At 53.1% G+C, this 24,900-nt stretch overlaps 1 protein-coding gene across 5 annotated transcripts; it reads right to left on the minus strand.

The window, feature by feature from the left end:
- Positions 1–6,326: 6,326 nt before the first annotated feature.
- CALCOCO1 (calcium binding and coiled-coil domain 1) lies at positions 6,327–22,604 on the minus strand. Of its 5 annotated transcripts, XM_040979832.1 has the most exons (17): positions 22,533–22,573; positions 20,253–20,432; positions 19,889–19,991; positions 18,735–18,925; positions 16,175–16,333; positions 15,775–15,923; positions 13,431–13,521; positions 11,683–11,838; positions 11,234–11,488; positions 9,967–10,092; positions 9,455–9,550; positions 9,115–9,223; positions 8,661–8,860; positions 8,262–8,368; positions 7,992–8,063; positions 7,178–7,372; positions 6,327–6,994 (listed from the first exon to the last, which is right to left on the minus strand). In XM_040979832.1, exons 2-16 carry the CDS (start codon positions 20,406–20,408, stop codon positions 7,195–7,197), a joined length of 2,148 nt encoding a protein of 715 aa, XP_040835766.1. In that variant the 5' UTR covers positions 20,409–20,432; positions 22,533–22,573; the 3' UTR covers positions 6,327–6,994; positions 7,178–7,194. The 5 variants fall into 5 exon arrangements, with proteins under 5 accessions (XP_040835766.1, XP_040835757.1, XP_040835773.1 ...); XM_040979823.1 differs by having other exon boundaries at positions 6,327–7,372; positions 20,253–20,429; positions 22,533–22,604; XM_040979839.1 differs by lacking the exon at positions 7,992–8,063 and having other exon boundaries at positions 6,327–7,372; positions 22,533–22,588.
- Positions 22,605–24,900: the final 2,296 nt, after the last annotated feature.

The raw sequence follows: 24,900 nt of genomic DNA on the forward strand, positions 1-24,900 counted from the left end.
AAGTCGGGCGAGTGGCAATGTTCCTCCTCCTATGCTTTTCGCTTAAGAGCTCTCGCTGATCCCTCCCCTTCCCCCGCCTTCGTCTCCTAGCCCCGCAGCCCCTGGAGGGGTGTAGTGGTGAACTGCGGAGGTCTAACTCGGGGAACTTAGAAGGCAGGTGCAGGGGTTGCTATCCTGGATCCGGCTTTTACAGTCACAGGGAAGGGAGTGTGGAGTGCCCAGCCCTGGATTCGGCTTAGGCTGGGAAGGACTCTCCTTCCTCTCAGGGCTTCCCTGGAACCTGTCTGTACTCCCTGTCGCGGCCACCCTTTTCTTGTCTCATCGTCCATGCATTCAACCCAGGCACCCCCACACACCCCCAGGCTCTTTGGCTCCCTCACCTGGGGAGGGCTAAGAATGAAATGATGGTGGCCAGTGGTTTGGGTTGAGAAACCGTGGTTTGGGGAACACTGGGGAAGAACCAGGTGCCCTTTCAATAGAAGGGGTCTGTTTTCTGCAGAAAGATGTGGCAGGCACTGGCTGTGGCGACAGCTATGGCTGCGTTTTCAGAGTGGTGGCTGTATGCTCTTCTCTGCGCCACTCCTCTATGATAGCAAAGACATCCCGGCTCTTCCATCCCTGTCTATCTGCTGTCCACTGCAACACCCTTCACTGCCCCCCACCCTCCGCTCGCCGCCCACCGCCTCCCCAACGCCTGCCAGGCGCCCAGTGATTGGCGGCTGCCTGCTGCAGGGCCTGCTAGGTTTATGGCTTTGCAGCAGCTGGGGAGAGAGAGAGCAAGGCCAGAGACAGAAAAATGGAAACCGACCAAGAAACTGAGAAGGATGAAAGACTTGAAAGAGGGAGACAGAGGCCAACGCAGTAAGACGTGGAGAATAACAGAACCCCAACATTCAACCGCAGAGGGGTAACAGACTGTGGCAGAGGGGGCCGGCACACCAGAGTAGGAATGCTAAGAGACAGGACGATGTAACAGGAATGGGGATGGGAGGTGGAGCAAAGCTCAGCCAGAGCTTCCTCTTCTCTCTCTCTGTGGGGATGCACTGCCTTGCCAGTGGGCAGGGGTGATGGCAGTAGGTTAGGGTGGGACAGGGACTTGGGCATGCAGAGAAATCACCCTGAGAAACGCAGAGGGGTGGGAGATCCTGAGGCAACCCCGACTTTCCCCACATCCATGCTTCCATGTGCTCACAACAGCATCTTTCGTGGCTGCTACGTATGCCAGAGTTTGTTTGTTTGCTTGCTTGTTTGTTTGTTTCTTTCTCTCTCTCTCTCTTTTTTTTTTTGACGTATTTTTATTTGAAAGGCATTTTTTACAGAGAGAGAGAGGGGTCTTCCATCTGCTGATTCATGTCTCAGCTGGTCACAATGGCTGCAGCTGAGCTGATCTGCAACCAGAAATCAGGAGCTTCTTCCGGGACTTGCACGTGGCCGCAGGGGCCCAAAGACTTGAGCCATCCTCTGCTGCTTTCCCAGGTGCCTTAGCAGGGAGCTGGATTGGAAGTGGAGCAGCTGGGACTTGAACTTGCACCCATGTTGAATGCCAGTGTCAGACGTAGAGACAACCTACTATGTCAGGGCACCGACTCCTCCAACTTGCAGTTTCATTCCAATTTTAGTATATGTGCTGCTGAGGTAAGCACCAACTTTCAGGACCAAGGCAATCTCTGACACGTCCTGAGTACAGGCTGTGATCGGATGTGGAAAAGGCTCATCCAGTGTCCGGGGAAATGAACGGGACGTCAAAGCCCGAGTCTCAGTAGAGATGTGAATGTATTAGTGCTGTCCTCTAGCCAGCGTGAACAGACTCTGGCAGAGACTCACGCTGCGTTTTCCTGATATCATGACGATGTGTTGCCCTGGCTCTTTGCAATGACATAAGCTCCTGAACAGGACCGGCCTTCTCCAGGACGCCCCCTGGAGGCAATCAATGGGTAGCCCCTGGAGAGATTCTGGAGGAGCCTGGATCCTCCAATGAGGACCATGGCTGGGGGGTTTCTGCACCAAAGGTGGAGCTGGCAAGAGATCTTTTAGTGTTGGGATTCTGTGAGCCCTTATCTGTGGACCTACACTCACTGCTTCCTTGTGCCTGGCCGTCTGCCCATCTGCTCATGAGGACTTTTCCAGGAAGGTGCCACCTCCACTGTGCAGCCGCGGGCTCAGAGAGAGCATGCATTTTTGTCTTTTTTTTTTTTTTTTATTGCAAAGTCAGATATATGCAGAGAGGAGGAGAGACAGAGAGGAAGATCTTCTGTCTGATGATTCATTCCCCAAGTGACCGCAATGGCTGGTACTGCGCCGATCTGAAACCAGGAGCCTCTTTCAGGTCTGCCACATGGGCACAGGGTCCCAAGGCTTTGGGCCATCCTTGACTGCCTTCCCAGGCCACAAGCAGGGAGCTGAATGGGAAGTGGAGCTGCCGGGACTAGAACCGGCACCCATATGGGATCCCGTCCATTCAAGGCGAGGACTTAGCCGCGAGGCCACGGTGCTAGACCCAGAGAACATGTGTTTTGTTTGGGGGGCATATGCTGAGGTAGGCTGATGAACATGCTCCCTAGGGCACTAAAGCCTGGGGATGCCCATGATGCCATACTTCCCTTGATTTTGGAGATTACTGCAGTTTTAGAGAAGAGGGAAAGCACAGAGGAAGTTGAGAAATGGAGGAAGCCAAGGCTTCTAAAGTCAGGCACTGTGGAGCTGGAACCGTGGGATGGCAGGCAAAGCTGCCACCTGTAGCGCTGGCATCCCACATGGGCACTGCTTCATGTCCTGGCTGCTCCACTTGTGATCCAGCTCCCTGCTTATGTGCCTGAAAAAGCAGCAGAGGATGGTCCAAGTGCTTGGGCCCCTGTTCCGATGTGTGAAACCCAGATGGCGTTATTGAACTCACTCTGTTTGTTGTAGCCATTTGGAGAGTGTTGATGGGAGGGAGGGAGAGACAGGGAGAGAGAAAGAGAGAGAGGGAGAGAGAGACAGACAGACAGATAGGCACTCCATCTGGTGGTTTATTCCCCAAATGACCGCAACAGCCAGTGCTGGGCCAGGCCAAATCCAGGAGCCGGGAGCTGTTCTGAATCACTCACATTGCTACCAGATATCTCAGCCATCCTCTGCTACCCTCCTAGGCCATTGGTATGGAGCTGGATTGGAAGTGGATCATCCAGATCATGTACCAGTGCCCATATGGGATGCTGATGGCACCTCAGGTGGTGACCTTGTGAGCTACGCCACAATGCTGGACCCAATCGATGTAAGATTACTGAGGTATTAAATAAATTGCTTAGGGGGTAAGTCTCAAAGATCTGGTCCCCAATCTTCAGTTCTAGCATCTCGGGTGGACTGGCTGCAATCCGAGTGTTTGGGAACATAGCTGTTGTGGGAAGCGACCGCCCTGGCTGGCAGCACAGGTGGGTTCGGATTCACTCTGGGGGTTGCCTGCCCCTTGACCAGCCAGCGGCAAGCAGGATGGCCACGGGTGTCCCTTTTCCTACTTTTTTCTTTGACATTGGTTCATTAAAAAGTTTTTTTTTTTTAAAAGATACATTTATTTTTTGTGGAAACAATGGTTTTATCCACTTTCCTGTAACCCTTGGTCCTTTGTTCCCTAACCAACTATGTAAAGTTTATCAAAATGAAAAATTTATTTATTTTATTGGAAAGTCAGATATAGAGAGAGGAGGATAGACAGAGAGGAAGATCTTGTGCCTGCTGATTCCCCAAGTGGAGAGAAAGGCCGAAGCTGAGCTGATCCGAAGCCAGGAGCCAGGAACCTTGTCCAGCTCTCCCATGTGGGTACAGGGTCCCAAAGCCCGGGCCATCCTCAACTGCTTTCCCAGGCCACAGCAGGGAGCTGGATTGGACGGGGGCAACCGGGACATGAGCCAATGCCCAATGGTATTCTGGTGCATGCAAGGCGAGGACTTCAGCCACTTGGCTATGGTGCTGGGCCCTAAAAAGGTTCTTAAAAATTATTTTCATTTTCTTTAAAAGCCAGAGAGTCAGAGATCTCTCATATACTGGTTCACTCTGTGAACGTCCGTAACAGCCATGGCTGGGATAGGCCAGAGCCAGCAGCAGGGAACTCCACCTAGGTCTTCCATGTGGGTGGCAGGGATCCAAGGACTTGGGCCATCCTCTGCTGCTTTCCTAGGGTGTGCACAGTTGAGAAGCAGCAGGCAGAAGCAGGGCTGGGAGCTGAACCCAGGCACTTGGCTAGGGGACAGAGGGTGTCTGAGCAACATCTTCGCAGCTACAGCAAGCGCTGGCCAAGAAGCTGGCATTTCTCTATGAGTCTGAAGACACATTCCCAGCTCCTCCAGATCAGAAGAGTGGAGTCTACTGCAGGTGCTGCGGAGTCCAGCTCTGCGGTGACTTCCAGCTCCCCTGCCTGAGCCACCAGCTGCTGACTGGGTCCTTTCTGTGAGTCACTTCCCCGGCCTGTGCCTTCCTGGAATTCCCTTGGTTTTCCTGTGAGACAGCTCACATACAGCATGGCTTTCTTCTCTCTAGGCTGGTTCAATGCTGATGCCTCTTTTGGGTCCCTCACAGCTAACGTAGACACTGGTGCATGTGTTTGATTTTCCCAATCTTTATGTTCTTTTAAGAAAACAATTTCACATGTACAAGATAGATGTATAAATAGTACTCCGGTGAACCTCATCGGACTGACTCATTGGCTGTAAATAATCAAGCATGCCCAGTAGCACTGTGGGGCCGTGCACGGCTTAAAGAAACAACATGGGAGGTTGCTTGCGCTACTTCAGAAACATGTGTCACTGGGCCTGGGAATGCTGGGGTGGGCAGAGCAGGAGGAAAGATGAGACACTGCCCCCACCCCCAAGGTGTAGGCTGAACCTAGACACACACATGGGCAGAGGCAAGAGCTGCTGGAAGCTCTAGATATTCCTGGTGAGAATTCCAGGGAGGGCTGGAGGGCTGCCTGGAGGAGGGGCGTGAGAAGCAGGTGTGGGAGCTTGAAGCAACGCTTCCTGGGGAGGAAGGCGGGAAGGCCAAGTTGGGGGTGGGGTGGGAGGGGGGAGGATGGAGAATGAAACCTGTGCTGCTGTCCCGACACGTGAGGACCCACGTGTCCGTGGCCCTGAGCGAGCAGCCACGTGGCTTGGCAGGAGCTGAGGGGCTGGATTCCCAATTCCGTCCCCCATCCTTCTCTTTGGCACTAGGGGGCCACCCTTCTGGGAGCCCAGATGTGTGGATCCCAGACTCTTCCCTCTGCACCAGCCCCTCTGCACCCTTCCCCTATAAATCACCAGTGATTTCATTAAATGCACCTCCTGCTGGGGATGCTGGCTCGTAATTCCTCTCTGATTAACCCCCACTACCCCGGTGAGTTTATAGGCCAAGAGAGGGAGGGGGTGAGGGGGAGGGCAAAAGGAGGGATGGGAGGAATCCCAGGCAAGTGATGGATGTCTCTGTCAGCCTAGCTCGTATTTATTAATAGTCTTAATACGGGAAGCAATAAAGGAAGAGAGGGATTCTATTAATTAAATCATTGTTATAATTAACTTTCATTAAAGGAGGATCAATAAAGAGAGGTTGAGATGAAGAGAGGAGAGATCCATTATCTCTAATTTCCTTGGAAGGGATTCAGCGAAGGAGCCCAGGTTGCTAGGAGACGGAGAACGTGAGGGAAGGAGGAAGGATGGAAGATGTCACCCCAGGTGCACGGGCGCTGGGGAGGGCTCAGGTGGATGGAGAGTGGGGGTGGCTGCAGAGGCCCACCCAGGAGCCCTGATGGCAATGGAGGGGTGGGCAGCTGATAAAGCGGACTTCCTGGCATAGAGAATGGAGGTGCTGCAGGAATGGGCCTGCTGAGCATCTCGGGAAACATGCGGGTCCTTAATAAATGCATTACGATGCGATATGTGTGTGTGTGTGAGCTGCTTGGAGCGGATGGAGGCGACTGTGCGGCTGTGGAGGCAGGGTGTGCACACGCGTATGTGAGAAGGTGACGGGGAAGTGGGGGAGGCTCCGAGGGCATCTTCCCTGGCACAGCAGGGCTCCATCTTCCGGCCCATGGTATAGGAGCGTGACTGGGGAGCCAGCCCCCTCTGTAGCACATGCCCACCCTGGTGCAGCTGTTGCAGATCTGCTCTGCAGTGTGTCCCATGGACCTCCTGCCTTTAACCAAGTTCTGTTCTCTGCACACCAGGCAGCATAATGGGACACCTGCTCAGCCCCTACCCTGCCCTCCCCAGGGTGGAAGAGCCAGAGGCCTGACCACTCCCTCTTCCTCACCCCTCCCTCTACCCCCCCATCTGCTCTAGTGCCAACCTAGTGAAGAAGACATCTTAGGACAACAATGATCCATATCATATAAATATATTTGTCCAAACTACTCATCAGAGGAAGGCATAGGGGGAATGGGAAGCTCTTATTGCTGTGGGGGGCCACGGGGGAAGGGCTGGGACATCTGGGGCCACTTGCTCCCCCGTCCCTCACAGAAGGCACAAATACGGTATTTCTTTCCATGTGAGGATCCTGGGGAGGGGAGGGACAGGACAGAGTGGCAAGGAGGGATGGAGACAGACACAGAAACCCTCCAAAATACAAAAAGAACTTCCAAACTGAATACCAAAGGCTACAGCAAAGTCTGGGCTGGGGCGTAGAAGGCCATGGGGGGACAGAAAGAACAACGCCCTGAAACTGGGAACTGGAACAAAACCTGCAGAGGTTGCCACGTCTGTGCCCCTGCCTCTCTGCGGGGCCCATGAAAACTCAGGTAAACAAACTCCAAATAAGTAAGCAGCGAGGGTGGGGTGCCCCTGGAACTGGCTTTGGGGCACCGAGGAGGGGAGTGGGAGTGTGAGTGGTGGAACATGTGGCTGTGTGAGTATCAGAAGCAGTTCGGGCTAAAAGGGACTGGTGCTGTCCGCCACCCCCTGAACCGGGGAAGGAAGGCCTCCTCCATCCTGGGCCTGCTAAAACCACTTCTGGGGCCAGTGCAGCTGTTCTTCCAAGAAAGAGTCCCTGCCCGGGAGAGAGCAGGCAGGTAGGAGAGGAGGATGAAAGCAGGGCCCCCAGGAGCGGGTCTTAGGGAACAGAACATCATGGGGCCCGGGGTGATGGAGACCTGAGTGTGCATGCGTGTGTGTGTGTGTGTGTGTATGTGTGTGTGTGTGTGTGAGAGAGAGAGAGAGAGAGTACATTTGGGTACCAGGGGAGGTGCTGCCATCACTCGAAGGTGAAGGGGTCCTGGGTGCTGAAAAAGAAGTGTCCGTCCATGTGGTCCTCCAGGGCATCCTTGTCGCTCTCGGCAGGGAAGCGCTCCTTGCAGATGGGACACTCCTTCCAGGGGGGTGTGGCGGTGCCCCCGGCGCTAGCCTCGGTTAGGGAACTCACTGAGAAGCCACTGTAGAGAGACAAGGTGCAGAGGGGAGCTGCTCAGAGTGGATTCCAGCTGCTACCTTCTCGTGGGCCTCAGCGCCCTGCTCCCGGTGCAGCAGCTGGGGCTGGCCCTTCCAGCAGCCCCTGTCTCCCCACGGGACAGGGGAACGGGTGCGCGTAGCTGTCTGGGTGCCCACGGCCATGCTTCTTCCATCTCTGCAGTGCCGGCCCAGCCCCCAGCCTCCTGCTCTCCTCCCTCCATCTCCGTCTGCTGCCTAATGAGGCTGAAAACGAGCCTGACATCGTCCTTCATCTTGCTGCGGCCACGCACAGGGTGACAGCAGCCACCCGCCCCGCCTGCAGCCCAGCCCATCTCCCACCCTGGCAGAGCTGGGGGCTGGGTGGGAAGACCTTGCTTCCACAGGCCCTGGCCTTCCAATCCATGGCAGACAAGGAAAGGCAGAGTCTGAGGCCTGAATCCCCCAGCCCTGTAGGCTCCCCTCCCTCAGGGAGCCACCATGGGAACTGGTGGTGGCTTCTTGGGCCCGGCTACAGGGACATGGGACCCCAATCTCCTCTCTGTCCCCAGTCCTGCGGGGGCCATGGTCACCTCCCTTCCTCCCCTGAGAAGCCTTGGTACCTACCTGGTGGTTGGGGAGGGGGAAGGGGCAGGAGAGAGGGGATGCAGGGCAATTTGGGCTCCGCGGAAGATGGTGCTAGAACAACATAGGAGCGAGTTCAAGGCCGGGCCTCTGAGTGAACGGAGTAGGTAGGGGTGGACTGAGCCGAGGCCCTGGCACTGGGAGAGGTGTGTCACCTTCTCTGTCCACCCCTCCCATATCCAGGAGGCAACTGCAGGCAGAGCCCAGTGGCTGGGCCCTCCACCGCCCCTTTCCGCTGCCTCGCCCTCTCACCTGGCCATGTCGTAGAAAGCACTGCCCAGTTCAGGAAGCAGCAGGTTGGCCTCTTCGCCCCCACTCTGCACAGCTGCCATCAGGACTGACTTCTCATCTTCAGCCTCCTGGGGATCAAAGACACAGGCTAGAGGTCATGTGGGAGGCAGGGGCGTGTCCCAAGGTGGGGGAGCAGCACCCTGGGATGGAGAGGGCCGAGCTGCTAAGGCTGGGCCTGTGAAGAGAGGCAGGGGCAGTGTTTTACTGGTGCTGCTAACTGGGTTTGGGGGGCTGTGTCCACCATTGGCTCTTAAGAGAGGTCTGGACGGACTTCTCCCCAGGAGACTTCCTGCTTGGGGGTGTGTGGAGGGCCACAGAACTGGGGTGCTGGTGCTTGGACCCCACCCCCTCCTGGCTTACCGAATCCGAGCTACTGTCCTCAGCAGGTGCTGAGAGGTGGGGAGTAATGGGGGCCGGCTGGCTGATGACAACCAGGGGCGATGCTTCTCGCGGCCCGGCAGAAGTGCCTGAGTCTCCGCGCTCGCACAGGCGGTAGGCCGGGAGGCGCATGTCTTCTGGTGACTCGTCTTCTTCGGAGTCTGTCAGTGCAGTTGGGCAGCCTGGCAGAGAGGAAGCAGGTGGGCAGGAGAGAGGAGGCGGAGTGAGAGGGCTGCCTGCTTGGGGTGGGGGGTGGAAGGGAGGGACAGTTAAATTCACAGGGGTCAAGGCTAGGGGCAGGAAAAGGCCCAACACAGTTGGGAGTTGTCCTTGACGGGTGGGGGGCCGGTGGGGACAAGGGAGACTAGGGGAGCCTAGGGGGAGGAGACTAAGGGAGCCTAGGGGAAGAGGGGCCGTAAGACTGGGGTGTACGGACTCAGCCCCGCAGTGGCCTCCTCATCCTCAGTAGCCGCATCTTCGCTCCACTTCTCATCAGCCACCTTCTCCAGGCGGGCCTCCAGCTTCCTCATGTACTCCAACAGCTCCTGGGATGGTGGAGGGGAGAGGTTGGGCCTAGGGAGCCTTGTCTTTGCTTCTGAGGATCCGGTGCCTCCCTTCCCTGAAGGCAGGGCCGCCCTGGCTGCGGGAATGCTTCCTTCTGCGAGCGACCCTTTCCAGTCCGCAGGGTCAGCACTGTGGGCAGCCTCTGGACCCTCCCAGCCAGCCCGTTTCCAAGCCAGGAGATGACAAAAAGATGCGAGACATCTGGGCCTCACCTGCTTCTCCTCCTGCAGCTGCTCCTTCTCCTTCTGCAGCACACGCAGGGCTGAGCGCAGCTCTGTCAGCTCCCGCTTGCTCTCTGACAGCTGCACCTGAGGGAAGGCCACCCGGAACCCAGAGCTGAAAAGGCCATTCTGAGAATCCGGGTTCTGGAACACGGAACAGCAGGCCCAGGTCTCTGCTCCTCACCCCAGGGAAACCCCAATAGGAACCTTGGGCCTGGTGTGCATGTGGGATAGCACCTCCGAGCAGTATGCAGAGGCCTTGGCCATGCCAAGGGGCTGCGCTCCCCCTATGTCACCCTGACCAGGTCCCCCAGACACACATCCTGAGAGTGTAACGGGACCTGGTGCATTTCCCACCAGCAGGGCTGGGAGGTGTGCACTGAGATGCTGTCCCCCTGTCCCCAGAGCTCAGCACTGAGTTCCTCTGAGTCCATTCCCAAGACAGAAAGAAGAGGGGGGCGCTGAGTCTCGGGGTGGGGTGGGGTTGGCAGCTGCTGCCTCACCAGGCTGGAATCTTTCTCCCGGGCCAGTTCTGTCTTGCACACTTGGTTCTGGGCCCTCTCCTCCTGCAGCGCCTTCTCCAGGCGAAGGACCTCTGCGCTCAGCTTCAGGATCTTGTCCTTCTCAGCCTGGGGTGGGGGAGAGAGGGCGGCAGTTAAGGAGAATGGGAGGGTCAGGGTGAAGGAGAAAGGCTGCCATGGTGGGTAACAGTGCCACCCCACCCTGTGTCCCCTGCTACATTTAACTGAATTACTTTACAAGCAACTTTCCTGTCTGCCTTCCTCACTTGTCAGACCCCATGAAGGAAGGATGGGGCATAACAGTGTGGGTGATGTGGGTCAGGATCTGGGCTGGGTGCCTAGGGTATAAATGTCTTTTCCACCAAGGATGGTAACCCTGGAGGGTATCATGGTGAATGTGAGTCAGACCCCCTGATTAGGGAAGGGGCATGCCTTCCTCAAAGCCCCTTTCCAGGGCCCAGAATTGTGGTCCAGTGTGTGAAGCCACTGCTTCCACCACAATCACTGGCATCCCATACTGGAGTGCTGGTTCTAGTCCCAGCTGCTCTGCTTCCAACCTAGCTCCCTGCTAACAAGCTTGGGAAAGCAGAGGAGGGTCTCTGCTGTCCACACGGGAGATGAGCATGCAGTTTGGTTCCGGCTCTTGGTCTCAGTCTGGCCATCTGGGGAATAAGCCAGAAGATGGAAAGATTCCTGTCTCGCCTTCTCTGTGTCATTTTGCCTTTCAAGTAAGTACATAATTATTTAAAAACAAAAATGAAACAAAACAGAGCAAACAATTCCTCTCTAACCCAGTATCCTCTAAGGCTCCTGACCCCTGCTCCCAGAGGGCCTGACCAGATACAAGAGCTCCTCCCTGGGCCTGGCACAGTAGCCTAGCAGCTAAAGTCCTTGCCTTGCAGGTGCTGGGATCCCATATGGATGCTGGTTCTAATCCTGGCAGCCCCACTTCCCACCCAGCTCCCTTCTTGTAGCCCAGGAAAGCAGTTGAGGATGGCCCAGAGCCTTGGGACTCTGCACCTGCGTGGGAGACCCAAGGGAAACTCAAGGCTCCTGGCTTCTGATCGGCATAGCTCTGGTCATTGTGGCTGTTTGGGGAGTGATTCAATGGTCGGAAGATCTTCCTCTGTCTCTCTTCATCTCTGTATATCTGACTTTCCAATTAAAAAACAAACAAAAAAAAAGAGCCCTTTCCTGTAGGAGTGGGGTGGTGGCCCTGGGGACTGCTGGACACCCCCTGTGCCTCTACCTCCACACTCTGCAGCAGCCCTGCCCGCTCCGTGCTCCACTGGCACTTCTCCTCCTTCAGGTGCAGGCTGAGCTCGGCCAGTCGCCCATTGACTTCAGCAGCCTCCAGGCGGCTGCGGTGCAGCTCAGCGATGGTGCGGTCCCGGGCTCCCGCCGCGCTGGCCAGCTCCTCCCCGAGAAGTGCAGCCTTCTGCTGACTCGAGGCTGCCAGCTCCTGGGCCCCTCGAAGCTGCTCTTTCAGAGGCTCCAGCTCAGCCTTGGGACAAAGTAGGAGACAGAGATCAGAGGTGTCGGAATCACTTGTGAGCCCTGGGGGACCTTGGGGCTGCCCCCTACCCATCCTGTATCAGGACCCAGGGCTGTGTGTGCCCAGTGCCCAGGCCCCAGCCACCCACACATTTCTATGTACACCTAGCCTGAGGACAGCCACTTCGTAGGACCTTTACTTACCACGCGCTGCTGGGCCTGGCTGAGGGCATCCTTCATCTGGGCCACCTTGTCCTTCAGGCGCTGCACCTGTGCACCCAGCTCCTCCTGCCGGCCCTTGGCTTCCTGCAGCTCCAAGCCGAGGCGCCGGCTCTCCTCTTGTGTCATTTGGAGCTCAGCCTGGTAAAAGCAGAAAGTGGATAAAGAAGAGGGGTACGGACTGTCTGCTGAAATGGTCAGGGAGGTGGGCCAATGTGACCCAAGAGGCTGGGGCTTCTTTTCTTGTGTCTAACATGAAGGCAGACAGTTGGCCCTTGTCACACAGCCTTTCCTGGGACTCAGGTCAGAGGGACTCACTCCTGAACATCCAGCCTCCAGTTCCCCAAAAGAGGCGCAATACAGATCGAGCACCCTTAACTGGATATTCAAAATACCCCAAATCTGAAGCTATTTTTGTGCACTGACATGTCTCCACAAGGGAGAAATCCCATACCTTACCTCATGTGATAAGCTACAGTCACCCTAAAATACCATATAAAATCACCCATAGGCTCTGTATGTCTATAAGGGGCAAAAGAAGCTCAAACAGATCTTGTGCTTAAATTTGGGTTCCGACTTTAATATATGTCATTATGCATAAGCATATGCAAATATTTCAAAAATTTTTTAAAAATCTGAAATTCCGAACACACATTTTGGGATAAGGACCACTCCATCTGTATCCAGGGTCGCAGCCTGGGATCTCATATATAGATATCCCGGGGTTCATTTCTGCTTGTCTACTCTTCCTTTAAACTCAAACTCAATCCTGCTTAACACATTCACCTCCTAGCCCACCCCATGTCAGTCATTAGCGCTCTCATTTCTGTCCATGGTGCTAACTACTTTCCGGGTCACCCAGACTAGATACCTCAGTACCATGCCTCTGTTCTCTGGTGGTCCCCAGAAAGGCCTCTCACTTCTCCAGTCTTTGTTCCATCCACCAGCACTTTTTTCTGTTCTCTACTATTGCTGTGACAATGCTAGTTCAAGCCCTACTGAAGAATCTCGTAACTGCTTGCAAAGCAATCTGATGGACTCCTCTTTAAGTACAGGCCAGTCCCTGTTTGAAAGCTTACCAGTGCTACCCACTGCTCACAGCAGACATAAACTCAAGAGCCCTACCACTGACTTAGGCCTCACCTCCACAGTCAATGGCGAGTATTCTGGCCTTGGAACCTTTGCTCATGTCTTGTTTCATTCCCATGATGGCCACCCTCTATTCAAATACTACCTGTTGTTCACTGTTAAGCCAAAGCTGTTCAAAGCATCTCCCATGGAAACCCTCGGTCCTCAGAAACTGATTCCTGTACAAATCTGACTTGAACTTCAGTTATGGTGAAATACACACACACACACACACACACACACACACACACACAAGCAAAAGCAAGCGTTTGGCACAGGGGTTAAGTTCCTGCTTAAGACACCACATCCCGATCAGAGACCTGGGCTTGAGTCCTAGTTTGGCTTCCAATTCCTGCTAATATGTACCCTGGGAGACAGAAGGGAGCTGGCTTGGAGCGGAGTAGCTGGGACCAGAACTGGCACCCATACAGAATGTTAGTGCTGCAGGCAGGAGATTAGCCACCGTGCTGGTCCTGATCTCCTAATTTTTAAAGTTTTATTTATTTATTTGAAAGGCAAAGTGATGGGGGAGGGGAGAGGGAGAAAGGTGAGAAAGAGAGATTTTCCACTGATCTACTGATTTACTTCCCAGCCCAGCCCCTTACCTCGCTTTGTTCCTTGTCTGCTTGCACTTCCTTCAGTTGCCCAAGCAGCTTCTCTTGGTCTCGAGTCAGGGCCTTCGCCGCATCTCTCACCCTGGGAGTCAGGGGACAACATGCATGACACTGGGGTCACCAGTGCTCCTGGCGGTCTTCCAGATCCAACCCTTGGCTTCGCTCTCGGACACTCCCCTCCCCCACCTCAAGATGAACCTGTTCTAAGCTGCCAAAACCAAGATTCCTGGTTCCGCAACATAATCTACAACACAATCTAGAAATAACTTTTCTGTTTTCTTTAAGTATCATTTGAAGGACGCTCGGGCTGATGGTTCTCTGCTTTCACTAAGGAGATTCAAATTCAGCCTTTTCTAGACAAGGAGCAGTTTTTACTGGTTATAAACTTTGGTCCAGACCAGAAGTTGGCAGACTTCTCCTGAGGAGGACCTGACGGTACGTATTTTAGGCTTTGCAGGCCCTGTGGTCTCCATGGCAACTTCTCAACTCTGTAATGTGGAAGCAGTCATAGATGGCATGTAAATGGCCAAGCCCAGTCTTCCAACACAGTTCCTTTAACAGCATGCAGATTTAAACCTTACAATTGTTCATGCGTCATACAGTATGATGCTTTTTAAAATCTATTCCTTATTAATCAAAACATGTAAACAGTACTCGTACGTGTGGGCTGCAGAGGCCAGATGTCAGCACACGGGCTGCATCTCACTGACTCCTGGTTTGGGCAGTCTCTGATGTTTCCTCAGTCTAGTCCCTGCATCTCTACGACCTGTCTTAGCACATAAACATCTAGACCGACACAAACTGTAAAGGCCTCCAAGGTCAACTTGCTTATTACTCTGGGCCTTGAACAGAAGGCCTCTTTCCTCTAGGGAGTTAAAAACAAATATTAAACCTCCCAATACTGAATGAAAGAGAGGTAACTGTGCCATATGGGCCCAGTGTTGTGAGTTGTGGCTCACTGGGTTAAGGTGCCACCTATGAAAGCAGTGTTCCAGCTCAGTGAGTACGAGTTCAAGTCCCAAACCCCAGCTGCTCTACTTCCCAGCCAGCTGCTTGCCAGTATGCGTGGGAAGGAAATGGAACAAGGCCCACACGCTTGGACTCTCGCTACCAGGGCGGGGCTTGTGGCTCCTGGTTTTGGTCTGACCCAACCTCGGTTGTTGTGGCATTGGGGAGTGGAAATAGTCTCTGTCTCTCCCTCTGACTCTTACAAATAAATAAAGAAATCTTTTAAAAAATAAACATGTCATTTGATGAATGTGAAAATCAGGAATGTTTATTCTGTGAAAACTTGAAGAACAGGCACGGCAGGTTGTCCATATGGTAGAAATAACTGTTTACTAGCGAAGAGAGGAATGTATTCCGTGTGGCCCTTGAGGTCTAGACTGGGACCCACTGTTAGTGGCAGGAGAACGGAGTTTGGCTCTACCTGAGAGCTGCAAAAGGCAGAGCTGTCTGGTATGGAAAGAGAATCTTGCTCTGCTTTTAAAATACTTATTTTATTTGAAAGGCAGATTTTTACAGAGAGGAGAGACACAAAGACAGGTCCTCACCTGCTAGTTCATTCCCTAGATGGCCACAATGGCCAGAGCTGAGCCAATCTAAAGCTAGGAGCCAGGAGCTTCTTCCCAGCATCCCACATGGGTGTAGGGTCCCAAGGACTTGAGCCATCCTCTGCTGCATTCCCAGGCCATAAGCAGGGAGCTGGATCGGAAGCAGCCAGTACATAAACCAGCACCCATATGAGAGGCCTATGTTTGCAGGCGGAGGATTAGCCTGATACGCCATGGCACCAGCCTCCAAAGGCTATATCGTATGGGTGATCTTTTATATTTCCTCTTATATGCCTTACATCCCTCCAAATGTGAGATTCCACGATTTACACCTTGTTTCAAGAGAGAGATTCCAGAACATTCCTGGGTGCCCAGTACTAACATTTCTTAGTAGGGGGATCAAAGTCTCATCATATTTTTCCTGTGTTAAAACTTGAAACCCACCCTCCTCCATCCGAATGGGCTGTCTTATCTGTTCTCTTCTTCCCATTCCTCCACCCCAGCTCCTGTTCAGCTTCAGTTACACAATAAATAGTAACTGTGGTTACTTCTGACGGTGAGGAGCACAGCGTGGCATTAGGAAAGATGGAGCAGAGCTGGCCAGATAAAGACAGCCCCAGGACCTCGGGACCCTGAGTGACAGACAGACAATGGGAGGCAGCGATGGTGGTAGGGGGAGATGAGGGGGAGGAACTTGGGAGTGGTGTCTGCTTGCCACAGGAAGCTGGAACATGGGGGTTGTAAGAAAGGAAGAGAAGGAGTGGTTGGGGAGGTCCCCTCACCTGTCCAGCTCCACCTCCTTGGTCAGCACTTTCTCACTGATGGTCTGGATGTCGTCCTCCAGCTCCAGGATGCGCGCCACGTGGTCGCCCTGTTGCCGGCTGAGCACATCCCTCTCCTCTGTGAGCTCTCCATGGGACCGCGTAAGGCCCTGGGATGAGTGCAGAGAGGGTGTAGCTCATGTCTCAGATGGAACAAAGGCTGAGAGGGGCAAACTCATGGTCCATCACTCGAGCCCCCTCCCTCCCAACTCCGTTCCTGGAGACACATACAGTGTCTACAGCTTTGAGACCAGAAGCATGTGATGGGCCCACTGCCATCTCCTTTCCCCCTTTTGCTGGGCTCCGAGTTTGTACCCTGGGTGTGCAGCCGGCTGCACCTGCCCCCCTGCCCTGTTCCCACCTTGTACTGCTCCAGCAGCTCTGCGTGCTCCTGTCTGGCTGTCGCCAATGCCGACTCGAGCTCCTGCACACGGCTCCTCAGCTCCGTCACCTGCCCCTCCAGGTGCAGCTTGCGCTGCATCAGGTCATTCCGTTCTTGTTGGCTCTCATCCAGCTGGTTCTACGGACCAGGGAGGAGGAGCAGAGGAGAAGGGGTATGATTAGGAGGCACCCGATGCTGATTTTCCAACCCAGTGGTTCTGTAGGAAGTTCTCTCAGCCCAGGCAAGAGTGGAGAGGCCTGGTACGAAGGCTGTCTGCAACATATCCGGACATGTCAGCTCATGCTTCACACAGGGCCTGGCCCTTTCCTCGCCCAGAAGCCACAAGGGCCCTGTCTTTGCATTAGTCTTTCTCCATGGCTAGGAAGGAGAAAGTTCCTAAGTTCCACCCTGTTTTTTTCCTACAGATACACCTGGGCTCAACTCTCTAGCCAGAGGACTTGGAACAAGTTACTTGCTCTCTATGCGCTTACCTATAAAGTGACCTCTTGGTCTTGGCTGTAAGGTTTCTGATTTTTAAAATATTACTGATTTGAGAGATACAGAATTCCTATCCGCTGGTTTACTCCCCAAATGTCTGTAATGGCCAGGACAGGAAGCAGGAATGGAACTCCATTTAGATCTCCCACATGAGTGGCAAAAACCCAGCTCCGGGCCCGGCATGGTGGCCTAGCAGCTAAAGTCTTCACCTTGAATGAGCCGGGATCCCATATGGCCACTGGTTCTAATCCCAGAAGCTCTACTTCCCATCCAGCTTCCTGTCTGTGGCCTGGGAAAGCAGTTGAGGACGGCTCAATGCTTTGGGATCCTGCACCTGTGTGGGAGACCTGGAGGAAGTTCCTGGCTCCTGGCTCCGGATCGGTGCAGCACTGGCCATTACGGTCACCTGTGGAGTGAATCATCGGATGGAAGATCTTCCTCTCTATCTCTCCTCCTCTCTTTATATCTGAGTTTGTAATAAAAATAAATAAATCTTAAAAAAAAAAAAAACCAGCTCCTGTAGTCACATTCATTGCCTTCCAGCGTCTGCATGAGCAGGAAGCTGGGGTTGGGGATGGCTCTGGCGCTGGGTACAGAACCCAGGTATTGTGAAGTGGGATTTAGGGTTTACTGCTAGACAAAATGCCTGTCCCAGTTATAAGGTTTAAGTGAGAAAAACTGGGCCTGGTGCAATGACTTAATTGGTTAATCCTTTCCCTGCAAATGCTGGGATCCCATATGGACACTGGTTCCAATTCCAGGTACTGGCCTGGGAAAGCAGTGGAGGATGGCACAAAGCTTTGGGATCCTGTACTCATGCAGGAGACCAGGAAGAAGCTCCTGGCTCCTGACTGACTCAGCTTTGGTTGCTGTGGCCATATGGGGAGTGAACCAGTAGATGCAAGATCTTTCTGTCTCTCTTTACTGTAAATCTGCCTTTTCAATTATATATAATATAATATATATTATATATAATACATAATATATGCAGATATATTACATACAATGAGAAATATATACATACACATTTTATGTATCTGTCTATATAATAACACTATATGTGTATATAACATAATTATAATACATAATATATACACACATATTATATTATATACACAATATATATGTATATATTCTATATAACAAGCGAGAAAAACTACTGTGAATACAGAATACAATGTGGAGGCCCCACCTCTGATTTATGTGATATTAAAACATTTTCCTATACTCGCGTTAGCTCCACCTACTTTTTAGACTTGGAGTTTCAGAGTGCAGTTTCTGGGGGTCACAGAAAAATTCCTTACTCTCACCCTCTTTTCCTTCCTCAGGCCTATCTTCCCGCCCCGGCAATGAACTTCCTCCTCACATGGCCCTGTCCTGGCCCCGAACTCCCTTTAGGATGTCTTCCTTGCTAGCATGTGCCTCCATTCCCTAATTCTTCTTTACATGGTCCAATATAAAGATAATACAAACCACATGTACAATTTTACACTTTCTAGTTCTGACTTCAAAAATAAACAAGGTGCGGAATTGATGTTAATATTTCCTCAAATCCACTCTACCCAACAGAGAGACTCTAACATGTAAGCAATATCAAAATTACTGAGACCTTTCACATTATTTCTAAAAAAGTGCCAAGTTGTCAAACCCCATATAGCTTCCCTTAATTTGGACTAATCACATCTGGAGTGCCACGAGCCATGCATGCGTTGTGCCTCTAGTGGCAGTTGGCACTGTTGGGGGCCTGGCCTCTCTGCCCGCTGTCACTTCTCACTTGTCTTATAGGCAGTTTTCATCCTGTCCTCCCGACTGTCCACCCTGGCAGCCTAGGGCAGGAGGTAGTGCTTGGAGAAGGCAGGCCAGAAAGTTCTGGAACCTTCAGTTACAACCAGCCTGTGAGTGGTGTGCTTTCCTACCCTCACATGCCGTCTGGGAGGTCTTCTGTTGAGGCTGAGCTGAGGGAAGGGGTAAGCAGGAAGAGAAGAAGAAGCCCCCCCAGCCCCTCTCTCTCCCAGCGGCAACCTGGCTGCTTTTGTCTCACCTGCAGGACAGTGGCCTTGGGGACAACCAGCAGGATATCAGAGCCACCGTCAGCCTCCTCCAGGGTCACCAGCTCATCCATGGGCCTTGGCTCTCGGAACTGGAAAGGGGGGCTCTGCCCGCATACTCGGCCCTGGCGGTTCACATAGCGGAACTGGTAGAGCTGGGCTCCTGGTTTGGGCAGGTAGCTGGCTGTGGAGAAGAAGATGGATCCAGGAGTCCAGGGTGATCCCAGACCCTTGAGTGCTCAGCAGGTCCCTCCTGTTCCTGGCCACAGCTCCTTGCTCCCTGTTCTCCATTTTGTTTCTTTCCTTTCTACTTCCTGTGAACTATTTTTATTTCTGTTCCTTGGAGGCGGTCCTCTCCCTCATCTAGTTAGTACTTTTCCCCCTCTCTTTCCTCCCAATCCTAGCAATGTCCCAGACACTTGCTAACAGCTTTTGAAAACGTCATATTGTCCCTAGAAGCCATCCCTCTTTTCCTGTTGACAGGCACAGAGGTTAAGTTATAGCCTAAGGTTAGACAGCTTGGACAGAAAAGTAGGTCTTGGGCCTGGTGCAATAGCTCAATTGGCTAATCCTCCCCTTGCAAGAGCTAGAATCCCATATGGATGCTAGTTCATGCCCTGCTGCTCCACTTCCCATCCACCTTCCTGTCTAGGAAAGCAGTGGAGCATGGCCCAAAGTCTTGGGACCCTGCAATGGCATGGCAGACCTGGAAGAAGCTCCTGGCTTCAGAGCAGCTCAGCTCCAGCCATTGCAACCACTTGGGGAGTGAATCAGTGGATGGAAGATCTTTCTGTCTGTCTCTGCTTCTCTCTGGAAATCTACCTTTCCAGTAAAAATAAAAGAATCAAAAAGAAAAGTCTTACCTAGTCCATCCTCTTTTCAATACATGATACTACCCTCTCTTTTCCCTACCTTCTAGTTATACAATAGGTAAGAGGCAGGACCAGGCATCCTCTAAAGTTCCTTCTACTTTAAGTCCACGATAATCCCATGATTCCATATCTGTTGGCTGTATTCTCATAGTGGTCATCTGTATTGATTTTGCCTTATCCTCTGTGCTGCCTATGTTTCTGTGTCAATGCATTACCCTTATTCAAACTTTGATTTCCTTAGCTTCCCCCCTCCCACTTGTCCATCTCCCCTGTACCTTGGAACTGGACACTGGCGTGGATAGGAGAACCACTAGCTGGATTCTCAGGCACCGATGACCACACGAACGTGTGGTAATCCCGGACGCATGCAGCCTCCACCTGTTAAAGGATGGGAGAGATGCACGGTGCAGCCACGGGTGGTAGAAGGGACAGAGGGACTGAACGAGGGGAACAGAATGCTGTTACAATGCCAGACACTGATGAGTCATGTAAGAGCAGGTTAAGATGGAGAGACAGGAGCTCTGCTTCTCCAAATGGCATCTTTCTCCCTTTTCCTGTCTCAACCAAGAAACCAGGCATTCCCCATATTTGAACCAACCCATGACCCACAATCCAGAGCCAGAGGGGCTCCAGGGATACCTTGAAGATGCCAATCCAGTCACTGGCACTGGGTATGGTGCCTGGAGGAAGGGTGTAGTGACATTCCACCTTGGTGTTGGGGATGTAGGTCCGGGCGACATTCAGGAAGTTGACACCACCCCGGGAGGGAGCACGGCTGAGGGAGGACTCCTGCATCCCGCCCTGGAGATCTCTGCTCTGCTAGGAGAGAAGGGAATGATTTCACATCTCTGCCCGCCCACTCACAGTCCCCGCCACCCGCCTGCCTGGAGATGAACGAGTGCCCCATTCCCAGCTCTGGAGGGGTGTAAGATTTTTGAAAGGCTTCACTCTTAGTCTCCAGGACACAGGGCTGGCCTTCCGGATCAATCCCCACTGTCCATGCTGTTCCCTCTCGGGTTCATGGATTCCCTCCTAGGGTTCAGCTGCATTCGACACTCCCACGGTACCCTTCACCATGTCTCTGGGCTCTGCCCCTTTTGCAGTTCCTCCTCTCCACCTCCAAACCACCTTGGACATTCCAGCCTCTGCTCCCCTTCCCATGGCCCACTCCACCTGGCTCTTGAATTCAAAGTAAGAGGGGTGGTTCTCTGGTGCTAGGCAGGCTCTTTGCCAACTCCTGACTTGTGACAATTAGGAATGAACTGGTACACCTCAGAGCTGTGAGAAAATTCAGAAAGCACTGGTTGAGTCCTCAAAGTTGGAATACTCCTGGGGTGGGATGGGGCGGGGGATGGAGGAGGGTGGTAGTATAAATCTCAGGCCCCTGGGCTCTCAGGCTGACATGTCTACTGCCTTGCGATCTAGCCAAGCAGCAAGCTTCTGCTCTCTTCTAAGAGCCAAATGGAAAGGGAGGGTGCAAGGAAAGACAGGTTTTGTTCCTCAACTTCATTATTCCAGGGTGACAAGAATTCTGGAGGCGGTAGCTTCAAGGGTGGGGTGGAAGACTCGGCAGGAACGTGGCGGTGTGGAGAAAAGGAATGTGGGGGCCGGGACACCCCACCCCTGGCTGGGGACACACAGGCACGTGGGACCTGAGAGGCCCCATGAAGGGGAAATTTATATTTAACATGCTGAGGAAAGGGAGACAGCATTAAAGAAGCAGCTAACATGGTTCTCTCCAGAGGCTGCTTGGTGTAGAGCTAGGAACCCAGTGGTTCAACTGCATGTTGGCCCAGCTCTAGCATTTCCCCTGCAAGCAACCCATGGGACCTGACTCCTTCCATCTGCTGGGACTGATAGGATGTCGGTAGAGGAAGGGTTGTTCTCAGTTAGCTGGGGAGAGTTCACTGGAAAATATGGCATGGACCGAAGACCGAAAAGAAAAGCCAGCAAGAGAAGTCTTTAGCCCCGGGGCCATGGGACTGCCTGGTTCTCATTTCTCCTGTCCACCAGCCCGCTTCCTAGGTCAGCCGGGCTGAGGTGTCCAATCAGCCAGTGCCACTCGTCAGATGCACACCCCCAAACACCACCAACCCACACCGGGCTCAAGTCAGCAACTTGAAAAGAACACAAAGGGAGCAAACTCTCCCTCCAAAACACACACTGACTTGAAAATCAGTGAGTTCTTTCAATTTTTATCTCTGGGGGAACCTCCACATTTTAAAAAGTGGCGTGTTTTTTTTTTTTTTTTCTCTTTCAAATACCATCCCGGTTTTCTAAGGCAGAGAGCGGATTGCCCCCAAAGATCTAAGCCTGAGGAACCCCCAAATTCCATAGAAAGAAAATCCCCTAATAGCTACAAGACTTTATCCATGCCGGAAAACACCGCAAGTGTAGACGCAAACAGCCCGATCCAGACGCTCCTGTGGTGGGGGCCAGGGGTTCCTTGCTCCCCAAGTTTCTGTGAGACTCTAGAGCTCCTTGGCATTCTAAAACTGAGAAGTTACTCCTCCCTAGGGGGCATTCAGCCAAGCACAGGCCTTCGGATTTCCGGGGTGGGGGAGAAGGACCAAGTTGTGTCGGTGAGAGGAAAAGCAGATTTCACCCGCCCCCCCCCCCCCAATCCCCACAGGAGGCTTTTACGGAGAAAGACTGAGGACTCTGAGGGGCACTCACCCCCCACCCCAACCCACCCCGCCTGGCTCTCGGCCCTCTTCAATCAAGAGCTCCCCTCAAACAGTGCGTGTGGGGGGTCGCTACCCCAGCACGGAAAGTGTTAAAGCCGAGCCACCCCTGCACCCCCCCCCAACCCCCGCCCGCCTTCCACAGTTCTCAGATTGTCGTGTCACAGTCTGGAAAGTGGGGCGACTCCTCGTTCCCCGGAAGATCGGCCCCGTCAGTTTAGGCCAAGTTTCTTACCCCACAGACGGAATCAGCTGTTCCCCTCACCTTTCACCAACAACAAAAACAGCCCTCGCACTCCAGGAGGGGAGGGAGCGGGCCAACGCGAGGACTTCTGGGTTTGTGGTTCTTTCACGCGCTCCGCCGCGGAGCAGGATGCGGGCTAGACTACATGTCCCAGGACGCCTCGCGATCGGGGGCGTGGCCGAGGGCGGTCGAGGCCGCGGCCTCCCCGCGGCGTCCTGGGAAATGTAGTTCCTGATTCCCTGACAGCAGGCGGGAGTGGCCACCAAAGGACTTCAGGGCCCAGGATCCCTCAGGAGGGAGCCGGCTGCCTAAGGGGGGCTGCGGAATTGTAACGTGCGTTGTTGTTGCGGGGGTCAAGGTGGGGGCTGGTTGGCGGACCTAACGCCTTCTGCATAACGATTGGCAAGGAGGCCGGACGCTTGCCACCGCTGTCGCCTTCACTTTTCACAGCCACCTGTGACATGATTCTTCCAGCCGTATCCATAACTTTACAGACCGAGACACCAAAGCAACCAGTCAAAAGTGTCATAAACCAGGAAAAGGGTAAAATATCACCCGGCCCCGCTGTGCTGTGCTGTTGACACCGCAGCTAAACCACCCTGGGCGAGTGGGAGACATCCCCGCTGGGGAAGCCGTTCACAACTTGAGGGTTTCAGTGCCAAGGGGCCTGAAAACGCCCACCCCTACACAGGAGACTGAGGACGAGGATTCGCCGCCTGAGGCTGGGAGCGATGGACAAGGAGCTGGGCTTTGAGAGGGAAGCCTGTCACACTGACAAACAAGCCACTTACCAAGGCCCTGTTGGCCCAAGCCTTTTAAATGGCTTCAATTAATTAGGGTAACAATGCACGATGTTGCTCCGGGTTTTATTTAGCAGAGGTGGAAGATTCACGCTCCTCCCACAGGGCAAGTCACTTTAAAGACTTGTGAGTCGGCTGCCTCCTCCCACCCCTCCATCCTTCCAGCCTGCGACCTTCCTTTCGAAGCCTCTGTGTGTGTCTCAAGTGTGACACCCTTTTCTTAGCATCGCGTTCCTGCTTTAATTCTCTGCTGTTCTAGGTTAGGGGCCTCTGCCATTCCCTCCAAGGTTTTCTTTTTTTTGTTGTTTTTCTTTTCTTCCTTATTACTTTCCTTTTGCAATTGAATGGGGTGTCTGCTGTCTGCTTGGGGCAGCCTTTTTATCTAAAGATCTCCAAGCACGTAATAAGTTACTGGGCTGCTACATAAACCTGAAGGTGACATGTCTGTATCATTAGTCAGGATTTATGAGTTAGAGAACCAGCTGCTGCATGAGGAGCTGGCTCAAGGTCCTGGGGTAGGTCAAGAGTGAAGCTCATTCAAGGACCCGGATGCTAAGTGCTTTTTGCGTTTTGTCTTCCACCAGGAAAAAAGGCTCATAAAACCCAGCTTGGTCTCGGAGCTAAAAATGACAGCTTCTATTTTCTGACTGCTGACGATGTGCTTAGATCATGCTGAGAATTTTTCCATGTAACACAAAGCCTTCTGCAACTGGCCCTATTGTTATTAAACCCATTTTCCAATGTGATGAGCCGGAGGTACAGACAGATAGGTGACTTGCCTGGGCTTCGCCAGCTAGTAAGTGGTAGAATCAGGACTCAAACACAGGAAGTCAGTTCACCCTATCTCGCCCAGGGAAAATCTGATAGCAAGTTCCGACTCTTACTGTTCTAAGGTGGAATGCTGCTCTGTTCATCAGCTAGTTGGGACAAATGCTCATTGGGAACCTGTGTGTTCAGTGCAAGGTGAAAGGTAACATGGAACATATTTGTTCAATAATTAGGTGTCAGGGACACCTAGGAATTCAATAACTTATATTGCAAGAATGATGAGGTGGGTGTGTGGTGTAGTAGGTGAAGCCTCCACCTGCCATGGTGGCATGCCATATGGGCACTGGTTCGAGTCCCAGCTGTTCTGATCCAGCTCCCTACTGATGTGCCGGAGAAAGCAGTGGAAGAGAGCCCAGGGAGTTGGGTGCCTGCATCCACGTGGGAGACCTGAAAGAAGCTCCCGGTTCCTAGCTTTCAACCATACCAGCTCCAGCCAATGTGCCCATTTAGGGTGTGACCCAGCAGACAGAAGATCTTTCTGTGTGTCTCTACTTCTCTCTGTAAATCTGCCTTTCAAATAAAAATAAATTAAAAAAAAAAAAGAGGGGCCCAGCGCGATAGTGTAGTAGTTAAAGTCCTTGCCTTGCATACGCCTGGATCACATATGGGCGCTGGTTCTAATCCCAGCAGCCCCACTTTTCGTCCTGCTCCCTGCTTGTGGCCTGGGAAAGCAGTCGAGGATGGCCCAAAGCTTTGGGACCCTGCACCCGCGTGGGAGACCTGGAAGAGCT

The sequence above is a fragment of the Ochotona curzoniae genome, unplaced genomic scaffold (genome assembly GCF_017591425.1).
Source record: "Ochotona curzoniae isolate NIBS_2020 unplaced genomic scaffold, NIBS_Ocur_1.0 contig_1014, whole genome shotgun sequence".
NCBI lineage: Eukaryota > Metazoa > Chordata > Mammalia > Lagomorpha > Ochotonidae > Ochotona > Ochotona curzoniae.

Coding starts and splice junctions, on each gene's coding strand:
- CALCOCO1 (XM_040979823.1), bottom strand. CDS start 20,408: ATGCAGGAGTCCTCCCTCAGCCGTGCTCCCTCCCGGGGTGGTGTCAAC. Junction 19,992..20,252: donor ACTGGATTGGCATCTTCAAG/GTATCCCTGGAG, acceptor ATCCTTTAACAG/GTGGAGGCTGCATGCGTCCG. Junction 8,861..9,114: donor GGAGGCCACTGCGGGGCTGA/GTCCGTACACCC, acceptor CCTCTCTGCCAG/GCTGCCCAACTGCACTGACA.